Genomic DNA, 13,310 nt, shown 5'->3' with positions numbered 1-13,310 from the left:
AAAGTTGTGCCTACATGCGGTTTCAATGGTATATGACGTGTGTTTCATTTGTTTTTATAATACGAAAGTGAAATTGAACTGTATTAATCTTTTATAGCCGTGATGCTTTCATTGTGAATAATGATTCTGTTAAAAAAACTGTGTTTTCTAAATTAATAAGAGAATTAACTAAGATACGCACCTGCAATTTTAATGATGTGTTATTGGACGGATGATTATTATCTTTATATGAATTATTTGATTTTATTAAAAACGTACCTTTTAGATTAATCAAGAGATATTTATATAAAAATTCGAGGATTTATCAAAAATGATTTTTATATCAGTCATATTATATTGAAAATAAAGAGACGGATACAGATACACAAATGATAAAAAAATATACAATATACAATATACAACTTCTCTTATTATAAAAGTAACGAATATCATACACTGTTGCAAAATTGATAAAGAATTTTAAAAACATTTCTGCCACCCTTATTTCTAGAATTACTTATTAGTTTTTCATAACGATAAAAAATGCAATAGGAAATACATATATTTGTATTTTACCGTAATATTTTATTATCTCTTTATAATGGACAATTAATTTCATTACATTTTACAAGTATTATACATAATGATGTGTAGCTAACAGAAATTTTTTTATTTCTTTTTTCATGCTTTCCTTCGGACTGCTCCATTTTATTGGTCATTTACGACGACTTTGGTGATGGCGATGGTGGCGGTTGGAACAACGACACTGTAACAATTCGCATGGTAACAACGACACACTGATTAACTCTGGTGATGGTAACCACGATAACGTGGCGGTGTATCGCACCGATGGCGACCACAATGCCTGGTACATCGTGGTGACGGTGACAACAATGACACGTTAATAAATCATGCTGATGGTAACCACATTGGCATGCTAACAAACCACGCTCACGGTGACTGTACTGATACATTAACATTTTGTTGAACATCTTGTTGGGTCAACGACTTAATTGCTCCGCGTAATGTATCCCTAAACGCTTTTAACTACGAAACATTTCTTATATCCTGCTTAATTTATATCCTATATTCTGCAATTGATGTCTTTATTTTTATTAAAACAATGTCTTTTATTGCCATAATGTTTCAAACATTATGTTTTCTTCATTTTTTTGAATGTTGTTGCTTTGGTTTTATAATTGCTATTTCCTATACTTGCGTCTACTTCGCTATCTTTGTAATATAAACTTTTTCTATCTCGCGTTTCATTATTTTTGCTATGAAAAAATCAAATTCGTTTTATATTATTATAAATTTCATTCATTATTTCGCTTCAACTTCGGATCCACACAATCTATCACTATTTACTATGCCTACTAACGCCATTGTTTCTGTATAACCACCATGCATTCTCTCTGCGCAATTGTTGTACTAAAAATCTCTACGTTCTGTATAACACTATTCATTTCTCTATAATATTTCTATTATCATACTTATTTAATGATGAAACTTTTATCAACATCATCAACACATGATTCTCTTAAAAAAAAATTATTTAAAAAAATGGAACGAAATTAACAACTTTATAAATGGTTCGCTCTGTCGTTCTTCTCGACGTCGATCATGATACCAATCGGTTTGACTGAAACGCGGTAACGTGTGCGGTTCCATGCGCAAACTCGCCGTTGAACTTCACAAATGTGGTCCGTTGTTCATCCCGACTGGCTTGTATTTCGCGTGTAAACGAAACGACACTGCTTTCGCGGGTGTCATCGATACATCGCCGTTCAACCGATCCTCGATTGATCCACTCGTTAATTACCGCCAATCCCCCGGAACTAATCACCATTGCGGCGACACTGTAACGGGTCATCGATCGATCCACACTGTCGATGGTTCCTTCCTTCCGATCGTTTCTACGTATTTCACTTCCCTTTCATCCTTTCTTTCGTTCGTATATCTGTCCGCGCAACTCTTTCATCTCTTGTTTTATATCTTTTTCTATCTTTTCATATTTGAATATCCTGTGCCTCATATTTATTATTATCTTACATTTCATTGTCATCGATGATTGAGATATCTCTTCAATCCCATACAAATAACACGATTTCCTAATTGACCGAATAAATTATTTTATTTTGATTTTTCGGCTGAAAAATTTCATCGACAATTTATTTTATAATTTCATTAACTAATCTTCTCGTGTACTTGCAACAATTCTTTTTCCTCGTTAAATAATCTTCATTTTTGCATCTTACATCGTATCTTACATTGCACATATATGTTGTTTAACGTAACAGCCTTGTTATTAGGCACCCTGAAGACCTATCAGCGCGCAGCTTGTGACGAGGAGTCGATGACACTGAAGTGTCCACTAGGTACCACCATCTCTGTCGTTCTAGCTCAATATGGTAGAGCAGGGGCAAATGGAACCGATAGGTGTAGCTCCTCTGATCCATCCATGTACATTGGGGACAGACAAACGAATCAGACTTGTATCTGGCCGCAATCGCTGCAGGTATGTGTCTAGAAGGCAATTTTTTAAATAATTTTGTCGTTGAACGATTTGAAGAAGGAACAAACCTCTTGTGATAATTGAGAAATCAAATCGAATTTTCCGTACCTCCTGTTATTTGATCTATTAGAGAAATAATAGCTCTAATCTTTTCACATGTAACAGTATCTTAAAATAATAAAGATTGATGGAAATTGATTGATGAAAAATTAATAATAAATAATCGAATCGAATAAATAAATGATCGAAATCAGTAAAAATAAGTAAATATACAGGAATTAGCGCTGTGAAAATGATAAAAACGAGTTACTAATTAAATAAACATGGGAAAAATAATGTTATAGCGCTGCAAATTAATTGAGATTAACAAAAATGAGTAAAAGTTAATAGAAACAATAAAATATAGATAGAAATATAGCAATAATCTATACATATAAGAATAGAGTAATTATGTAATAGTAATTATGTAGTTATGTAATCCCTCTATTTCTTCCTCTTTACATATTTCTTCATTTTGTTATTCATTTGCATTTATTGCACTTAACGTTTATAAATAGGTAACTTTATGTTATCGCATTTACGATGTGTGGACTCATCTTCACCATCTTCTGTGCATACAATATGGTATAGATGATTATTATTCGTGCGATGAAGATAAGTCGGTGGTTAACTAAAACCACGTTAGCATAGCGAAACTTTATGTTAAAGTAGGATCTAAACTACGATCGACGCATGGCTTTCATCATCAGCGTTAGGAAGCTTCGTATATCGAATGTTCTATATTATTACTTCCCATAACTTGCTAATTAATGTTTGATTTTACCAACTTTAAATTGTGCTTGTACGTCACATCATGACTGAAAGTTGTACTTTAGCTCTTTACTCTTTCACGGGTAATTGGACCTCTGACCACAGATTCGAAGACGTTAAGTGGATAACTACTAGTAATATTTATTAAAAACGGATATTCTATTTCTATATATGCCCATATTACACAAACTGAAGTTGATTAAAGAAAATTAAATATTTTACGGAAGGAATGAAACTTTATACATTAAGAATAAAGTTTATCTTTTACTTACTTTCAATTATTGATATTACTTTAGATATTTTAACTCTTCACAAACATGTATTAGATTATCCGAAAAGTGTCTTTCTTTTACAGACACGTCTTTTACAACAACGCATCTTTATACAAACATGAAATCTAATCTGTCGAACGTTGTAATCTTTATCTTGATAGAACAAAATGGATCATACATAATTCGATAAAATAATATAAAACGGAAAATGTTGTGCATCCATTATTTCCTTATAAAACGAAAGAATCTTTTCGGAACATTTCGGAACACAATTTCCGAACATTCTTATGTTTTATAATATCTCTCAAAATATAAAACTATTCTACTGTAATTTCTTTTTAAGTGTTCTATTTAAAATCATTAGTATCTAATACTTTATTTGCAAATCAACCTTGCACAATAAAAAGACTATCCACTTCTTTACTTAAAAATTATCCAAAACCATTGAGCATTTAACATGAAAAAGATCCCTACTGGACACTGAATATGTAAGCGATGAGAGACATTTAAGGTGAAAATCAAATGTGACACACTGCATATTAGCTTCCGCCTTGCTCCGAAATATGTCTGAAATAATTTCCACATCCATCTTCCGATATCGGAGAAACTTCGCGGAGCAGTAACTTCAAAAGTATCGGATCGTCGTAAAACATTACGAATCGGATAACCCGTGATCCGATCCTTGAAAGTTACAACTCGCAACCGTCCCTCCCGCGAAACTTTTTGTGTCATCTTATATTTATCGGTTTCTTGCGAAATTCTGATTTCTAATCCGTAGGAGGACGCAGACGATTGCCGTAGCACCAGGATCTCTTTCCGGTGAGCGAGAAATCGAGCCGGAAGGAATCGTAAACCGTACCCACTTTGCCGAGTTAACCCTTGCACGCAGCTCAACCCTCGTAACTTTTGCTTAGGTCTGTAAGCTTTCGTGCCCTCGCTACGCCTCCGAAAAAGATTTTCACCGAAACCCTTTCATCGTTAGGATTTCGGATCAGGCTTTAGTCGAGTCGTGTATTTACTTACTATGTTGCGTCTGTACGATACTTTCAACCTTTCTCCTTCTTCGTTTTTTTCTTCGATCATCGCTCTGTTTGGAGAGTTGAGGAATTCTTGGATCGGTTTCGTTAGAAGTAGGTTTAGGTTAACGCGTTTGAAACTGGTGGCACACTGTGTATTTTATATAGTGTTCGTTCGCAGTTCAACCAATGACGTATCTTTTACGTCATACAAATGTATTCTCGTTATTATTTAAGTGTAATAAACTGTGGATGCTTATACAATTTTGTTTATTAATTCTTTGAATAATTTTGTTAAAGACCGTTGCTTAAGATTCATTATGCTGCAAGTAAACTGGTATAAAAGAATTCTGAAAGATTGTTGCAGTAGATGGAGCGTATCTTCTAAAAAATTTGATGACAAATAGTGCTGATAACCGAAAGATAGACTCGAAATATGAAAGAATATCAAGAATTCGACAGAAGGGCATGATTATTTCTAGTTAACTTGTTCCTCTTTTATATCGCCGCTCCTGTTTTTAAATCAGCTCAGGTCTTGATCACCTTGTTTACGGAAGTGCATAATAACTACTTTGAAAGTCTTAAAGATCACTCGATTGGAATGTTTTCAATTCTTGAACGTCGCAGCATGTCCTACATTCGCTTACATTCTTAACCCTTTGTTTACCATAAAAATGCAGAAATAATGTTGCAAAATAATGAGTAAAGTTAAGAGTGCAGCTTTAGTCTCTCTTATATTTCTATTATATCATACAAGCAACCCTTGAGCCAGATATTAGAAACATTTTTCCATGACAATAGAAATTCGAAGGAAAGAGATTAAAAGTTCAACAATACAATTTTTTAAGTACTTTTATCAATGTCTTTGTTACATTCAATCGCCTGTTGAACCAAATACCAGATGCTTTTTCAATAGCAGTAAGAAAGAAGAAAGAAATTAAAGGGTGAAATTTCGCTTGGTTCACTGATGATCTAATTTGTCCACCCAATTTGGGATTAATTCTTTCATTATATACAGACAGTAGAACTATTTTATCTTCCAATTAACCATCCTTAGAAAAGATTTCTTTATATTCTTAAAATTCTTTGTAAATTAACGTCTTCAAAAGTCAACGAAATAAATTTCTATCTCTGTACAATACACCGTTAACCGTTTTTGTACATTATCATTCGTTTCGTCGTGTTGCGGAAAGAGCGACATTTGAAACCGCATTTCCTCTTCCCTCTCGAATAAGTCGGTCGCTGGCACACTCGACGAAATAGCGGAGTGTCGTTTTCAGGTCAGTTGCCATTATCTTTTCGAACGTGGATTTTAAATGGCGGCCATCTCCTCGCGCCTCTTTCGTCCGCTTATTCGACCTGACTCCGCTCTGTTTCGCCCGCGACGAGACTCACGATTACCAGTGGATTTCCACGGAAAACGAGCCATGTCTCCTGCGTTTTCCACTTTCGACACCTAACCGACCGCTTTTTAGTCTTCCTCGATTTTCTTCCGTGGTTGAGATGAAACGGAAATTACACTTTTAGTCGTTTCATTTTCACTTCATTTCGACCAAAGAATTAATGACTGCCATTTTTAAAAAAAAGTAACAGCGTTATCGACAGGATTCTCATTTTTGTGCAAGTTTTCGAAACAGAATAAATCGTGAAAAATATATCATATATCTCAACCTAGATTTTAATCTAACTCTAGTGTGGTTTTCTAGATTTCCATATTTCTGTATTTCTTTTAACAAGGCTTTTATTTTAAGGGGAATATCACAAAACCGCATCCAATTCCTATGTTTTGGTATTTTGACGTCAAAAATTGTGTAAAAGTCTTATATATTAAAGTTGAAAGTTTTTCTTACATGCTTGTTAGATAACCCTAACATTTTGATTACTTCCATAAGAATTAGAAAAATTTAATTTCTTAAGGTAACTTCTACTTCTTCAACGAAACATTCTGAAATGATGTTGTCTAACTCGAAGGTTATTTTAGTTTTGCAAAATGACATCGTTTATTTTAGATGGAAAATGTAAAATTTGTGTGGTTGTTCTGTTACAAGGATTAATTTGTACGTTAGTTTGCGCAACAGAGATTAGCAGGACGAAACGGAATGCCAGGTTTTGCAGTCGCTTGCAAAATCCTATTGTGTTTCCGTGCAATTAACTGTAACGTAGAACGAACATCGCAAGAGGGTTTGTAACTGCATTCGATTTGCGATTCTGAGCGGAGTAAATTATACAATGTATATTATTATCGAGTATTTATTGGATATCTGTTAAAGTATAATGATTGTGTTAAATTAAAAAAAATTCAAATTTCATTTTATTAATTTTCCAATTTTGTCATTAATTTATTTTAATTTTCCTTAGACCAGCAAAAAAAATAAATCCCATTTTCTATTAGAAAAAAGAAAATGCTGTAGATTCTCTTTGTTTGACAAAGTAAATCATTTCAAATTTTTTTGTAAAAATATAGAGTTAAGGAGTTCGTTAAATCATATAATTTCCTTTTCGTCTCAATACACACTACAGACGATAACTTATCGATAAAGTCACAATAGAAATTCGTACCGTGCTATCCAATGGTCAGGAAAGTCGTACAAGGATTTCGTATTTCACGTTTCCATTGCTCTGGAAAGCAGCTATTGTGCGTGATCCTTATATGGTGCTGAAGAAACTAAATAAAATTGCTCTTTTTATTCGATCAATGATCTCACTCTTGATGGCGTTTCCAGTAAGATCTTTTTCCAGTGAGTGTTCAATATCATAAAATAGTTCCTTTCACTCATCCAAATCATTAATCATGTCAAATCAATATATTTCACTCTTGCCACGTAAAAATATTTCCTTCGCCTATTATCGTTTAACCATCATTTACATTTAGAGAGTACATAATTTTCATCTTCAATAAAATTCTTCTATTTTGATTTAAAATTATTAAAAAAAAATTATTATGACTAAAAAAAAATATATAGGTAGTATCAGTAGAAAGAAGATACATTTTTATGTGATCAGCAGTTAATTAAATGATAACATGGAAAAGATATTATATATTTTTACGTAGCCTGTTTGAAATATGTTAATTAACATTGTTATAATAACATGAAGTAATAAACCAGAAGATTTATTATTCCAAGTCTGAAATAGTCGTCTTTGTTAGAAAACTAAAGTTTGTTAGAAAAATTACTTTCTATTAATCATTAACGATAAAATGACATTTTCCGGAATTATAAAGAAAATATAATGTTTTAAAATTTGAAACCGTTTTCTCGAAAAGAGTACATTTATCATTTTTGTCAATCAAAAATCTATAAAAGTATAATACGTTATAGATACGTCCATTGTAGAAAAATTAATTCAATTTCTCATAAAACAACGTAACTCGAATAAAATCTAAAAAGTTGTGAAAAGCTATAATTTCCTACCACCTAAAACCTTCCAGCGTTTTCTCAAAGAATATTGGCCGCCATACCGCGTAAGTATCAATTCGTACGATTATGCAGAGGAGTAGAGCATGGAAAACAATCTTTCTCTTTGCTTTCAGAACCATGCACTTAGTATAATGTGATCACTCCGATGACGCAACGAAATATCGTTCGAACTCATTTACGTTTTTCAACTGGAGTTTATCGAAAATGGAATATGAAGATGTCACGCCGAACCGTGGAGGTTAGAAGAATAGCGGACAATCCTCGAATACGTGGCACCGGGCCAAATACGCTCGTTATTTTGATCGTCGCGATAATATTTATTATTGCGGAGTCAGGCAACTGCGGAAACATCATTTAGATTTACCGAACAACTATCGATTCCGTTGCCCTATTCGCCTGGCTTTTACCCTTTCTTTCTATTTGACGATTTTTTCTGTGGAAAACGAGGCGGTGGTGAATATTAAACGGAGAAGAGTGTCAACAACGGAAGATTACGAGTTGCAATTTTGCCGTCTTTAAAGCCCTAACGCGACTCCGCGATCTTTAAAAATTAAAACTTTCCAGCTCATCCTGTTATTCTCCTCACTTAACGAGGTTTTCTGGAGAATTGCGCGTTAGCCAAAGGGAGAATGTGTTCTTCTTTCTCTGAGTGTTTTTTCCAGTATTAGCATTGCATCAATTCTATATAAATAATTAAATTATTGTTAGAGATGATAATTTGGTATAAATATAATTAAATTTCATTGTTAGACCGTGTATATTTATTTAAATTTTTAATTTTCTTAACAGGAACTTAGATAGAGATTTTTTTTACTCTTTAGATGTTATAAAAAGTACATTAGCTGGCATGTTTTGTATATTTTTGCATATTAGGTATATTCTACACATTGTAGCGCATTTAAATTTTTCATAAATGCATAAAAAGGTGCAGTCTACCTGTTATGAAAGCCTTGAGCATTTTATGTGATCAAGCATAGTCGAAGTAGTCTTGAGCAATTAATTAAAATAACGAAAATGTTTGAACTATATTCCGGAACGATATCTCGAAGAACGATTCTTCATTTGCGGAGAATGCAATCCATCAGTATTTTCATCATCTAATTCTCCAATATTTCCGTAAATCGTACATTTTCACAAGGAAATACTAACTAAATTAACCGATTGTTCCACATACTATTACAAGTATTTTATTTTTAGTACTTCGACAGTTTCCATTATATTTAATATCCCTTCATTAAATCCGGATAATTCTGAACAACCCTTGCCTCTAATTAATTCATTAATCCTCTTGTCGATCGCTATAACAACCTTTGGCACACTGTTTGCCCGATTTCTATGAGCACTCTCGAGAAGTTTCGCGTATTTATCGACCAGAGTAAAGGAGATTTGGCAGACTTTCAAGATTTGAACGACGGAGTCACTCGATGATCGTGTAAGTCTACCTCTTAACCGCTAATGACCAAAGTAAACTATTTGCTCGACGTCAAAAGACGTGATTCTTTGACGGAAGATTGAAGGGGAAGTTGGAAGAAGTTGACCTTTGAAATGCATTCGCTGATGCAAATTAGCTTCTTGACGTTCTTTAGAAAATCGTGTTAATTGGAAGACTGATTGTCGAGACCATGGGATTCAAGCGCGCAAAAATTAATTTCTAATGGTCGACTTCCTATTATCTGTGATTCGCTCCAAAGGCTTTTGAAAAGTCGACTCGTGCTAGCTTCAAGTCCTAATACGTTACCATAGAAAATTTATCGAAGCGAAGTGAACTCCAAGGAACAACATATGAAACGTTTGAAAATTCAATCTTCAAGTTTGACAAGAGTACTGATGAGAGGAATATGAGCCGAAGTTTTGTTCAGATTTTATATGGAATATATATATAGCGTTGTGTAAAAGTTTCAGATCTGTGTTGTTTGTTCTGTAATAGAAATTAAATTTTTATTAAAAACATGTTGAAGTGGGGGAGAATCTATGAGAGGATATGTGAAGCGTTTGAAAATTTGATCTTAAGATTTGTTAGGAACGAAGTTAATGAAGTTTCTTTTAAAAGTTTTATTGAAATTTTCCATATGTGGTATATAGTGTTATACAATTATTCGTATTATTGTTTCTCTAACCGCAATTAAATCTAGTTTGTGAATTTGGATAGTATTATATGCAAATGTAATTTCACGAAATTTTGTAAATATTTTTAATAATTAAAGCCGGCATCTACGTTAGCTCCCTAAATTATTTGAATATTTACCATAGAAAACTTTTATGAATATACTTGTAATTTCGGCCTATCGCGGGGAGACGCGGTTGCGAGAGTGCGCATCAACGGGAGTCGTAAATTCCCGTTACAATTGCAAGAATCGACACCGCGATCCCCTTATTTCGACTAGGATAATAGGGGTGATTGAATAAGTATACCACTGTGATTAACAGAGCTATAAACTTTATATATTTTCAACACTTTTACACTGATATGCAGTAACGTAGACGATATCCTAAGATATGACGTGGTCAAGGAACGAGTAAGAGAGACAACCGAAGTAGCCTCGTAATCGACAGGATGAATGTTGTAGGAAAACCTGTAGTTCGTTCTCGTAGGATTACAGAAGAAAGCTTGGTGTGGGTGTTCCCTTTTTATTAAGGACGTGGATTCGTTGTTCACACTTTTCGTGAGTAGAGTGAGGGCAACGATCTACGATGTCCATTGGTTTAAGTCAATGTTAAAGAATGACTAGAGGGAATGGAGCCTCCTACCAATGTTACTAGTTGATGTCTTGTTTTACGGAAAACCTGGATTTCCTGGTGATTAAACATTCGTTTTTTGCTAAGTCACTACCTGCTTTCTCCGGGCTTCCTAATAGCGTGTAGTAAATCCAAGGACCTTTCTAAACTGGCTATAAACAGAAAGCATCTCTAGGATATGGAACTTATTCCGTAAATTGACGACATATGTCAAAACAATAGCGTTAAAAAGATGGCGTTTTACGGGCTCCTTGGATTTATTGAGGGTCGAAGGACGGTGCGTAGACCGTTGGCGGTCAAGCAGCGCCGGATGGCGTGCAGATGCCTTGCGCGACGTAACAATACTATTGTAGGATTTTTTACTTATTTAGAAATATTAGAAATTAGGGTTTCCAATGATTTCTATCCTATATGTTAATTTTATTGATCGATAGATCTATTTACAATGGATTAAACAGGAAACGATGGTTATTTAACGTGAACTAAATACAGTAATGTGCTATAACTAAGACAACTAAATAGTTAATTTACAACTCTCGTCAACGCGGTTCCAATACTCTCTTTCACGCAGACCATCCTCCTCGACAACGCTGACAACACACTCCGATAACGCTGACCACACTGACTTCTCAACTAACGACTGCCAGTTAATTCGTTTTTTTCCCTTTAAACATCCCTTTGTCTTTTCTTATAGCCCCACCACGTACGTGTTCCGCAACAATCCGCGGCCATGGTCACGTAAACCTTTTTTTTCGTGTAACTATTCGACTGAAGGACCGACGACACATTGATGGGCCGCTCGGTCCGTTGAAGTTTCCAGACCCTTTTGGCCTGTCGGCAACATTGTTTATGGTTCACCCGATGTTTCTTAGGCAATCTGCCTACGATACTACATTATTTTTGTAACATAAAACTTTTTCTCTAAATGTTAATAGATACAATAATAGTCTAGTGTATATAATAACAACCGAAATCTATAATTTAATGAAGATCGATATTGCTACTGAGAATTACTTACATGAACCACTTGCCTGATATTGACTCGTTCTCCCGGAAGTGTGAGAAAATCGACGATCTCCGACCACGTTTTCCATTTTGATCCCGGCAATAAGGGCGAACGTGTGCAGTAAACGTTACACCTTATCAGAAGCTGTCCGTCCGAACCCCATTTCATACAGGTTTCAAGCCGAAGGAAAAAAATAAAACTTTTACAGCCTTCATACGACCGCTTATTCGCATTATTCAGGCTTTATTGTATACGTAAAGGAAGGAGAAAAAAGAACCGTGGCTCGATTCGCGTGACCATAAAACCAACGGAATAAACTATAAAGACGAACGATTGGGTCGATGGCAATTCCGGAATCATACTTTCAAAAAACATACGCGTATTCAAGCTCTTTCGTTGCCCGTTTTTCCATTTCCTTCCTTTTTTGTCTGCTCCTATCTTTTCTTTTTTTCTTTTTACCTTCGACCTATGATTTCCATGAAAACGTCGAATTCTCGATGGATTAAAAATTCGAATCGATCCCACCGCGTTTCGTCTGAAAATTTCAACGAAAGATTGAATTCCTTTTCGCTGGCCTTTCTCCTACCTCGAGCTGTGCTGTTCTTTTCATTCGGTTGAAATATAGCTCGCAGACCGCGCGATACAAATACGATCGTAAACCACGATGTAGGAAAGAGAATTCTCCAGAGTTTCACCGGTATATGAACGGAATCGAAAATCTTCGACGAACGTCCTTCTCTTTTTCGCTTTATTCATTTTCCATTGATGGCTCATTCAAGAGAAGTACATTGTTACTTGGATGATTCTAGGGAAACTGAGAGGGATATTTTAATAGAAATGTTTTAACTTTTTTAACATTTCTCTTGGAATTAAAATAAGATGATTTAAATAATCACACTTGAACTTATAACAATTTGTATCTATTCATAACTGCATAAAACTGTATTATCAAATGCCGCACATAATGTAATTAATTTATTACTCTATCGCATACTATTTCAAACATACCACAGAAAATTTTTCTACGTGTGTCTCGAAGTTGAAATAATTTCGTCGTCTCGATTTAACGAAAGTGATCTCATTATGCGATAATGAAGCAATACACGTGATATCAGGTCGCATAATGAAACTTGTATGGCGTAATTTCGAACGATAATACATGCACCATTCATCGTTTCAAAATAGCAGACACGTTCTCAATTTTTCGAACGTATCAAAGTATACCTTTTTAATTTCAACGATCTTGTGACTATTGTAAATATAAATATGTATGTAATCAATTATTGCATACATATATTTTTCTAATTGGAACCATATTTTAGGATTTTATAATTATATAATCGATTGTATCAGTCGTCATCAAACACTAATTTCTGTTTAATAATACATAGTATTGCTAATGACATTGTTTGCTCATCACCGTAGTTGTCTTTAGAAATTCCATTACAATGCAATCAGCATGCTGCAAAATTAACAGTCACGCAAACGCGATTTCTGGTATGAATTACTGACATTATTTGAAAATTGATTTCCGATGTTGCAATATTTAACAAAACG

General features: G+C 34.2%; 1 protein-coding gene across 6 annotated transcripts in view; it reads left to right on the top strand.

The window, feature by feature from the left end:
• The window catches only part of LOC138182791 (protein eva-1), a 334,209-nt gene that overhangs the window by 201,602 nt on the left and 119,297 nt on the right, over positions 1–13,310 (top strand). For 5 of the 6 annotated variants that reach the window (XM_069119014.1, XM_069119015.1, XM_069119009.1 and 2 more), the window contains exon 3: positions 2,280–2,497. In XM_069119014.1, the coding sequence (XP_068975115.1) occupies positions 2,280–2,497 (218 nt within the window). The remainder of the gene's footprint in view (positions 1–2,279; positions 2,498–13,310) is intronic. The other variant, XM_069119013.1, reaches the window with a different exon arrangement.

Source organism: Bombus flavifrons, chromosome 8 (genome assembly GCF_040668555.2).
Source record: "Bombus flavifrons isolate JBK064 chromosome 8, iyBomFlav1_principal, whole genome shotgun sequence".
Taxonomy (NCBI): domain Eukaryota; kingdom Metazoa; phylum Arthropoda; class Insecta; order Hymenoptera; family Apidae; genus Bombus; species Bombus flavifrons.
This window is presented reverse-complemented; position numbering and strand designations above follow the sequence as displayed.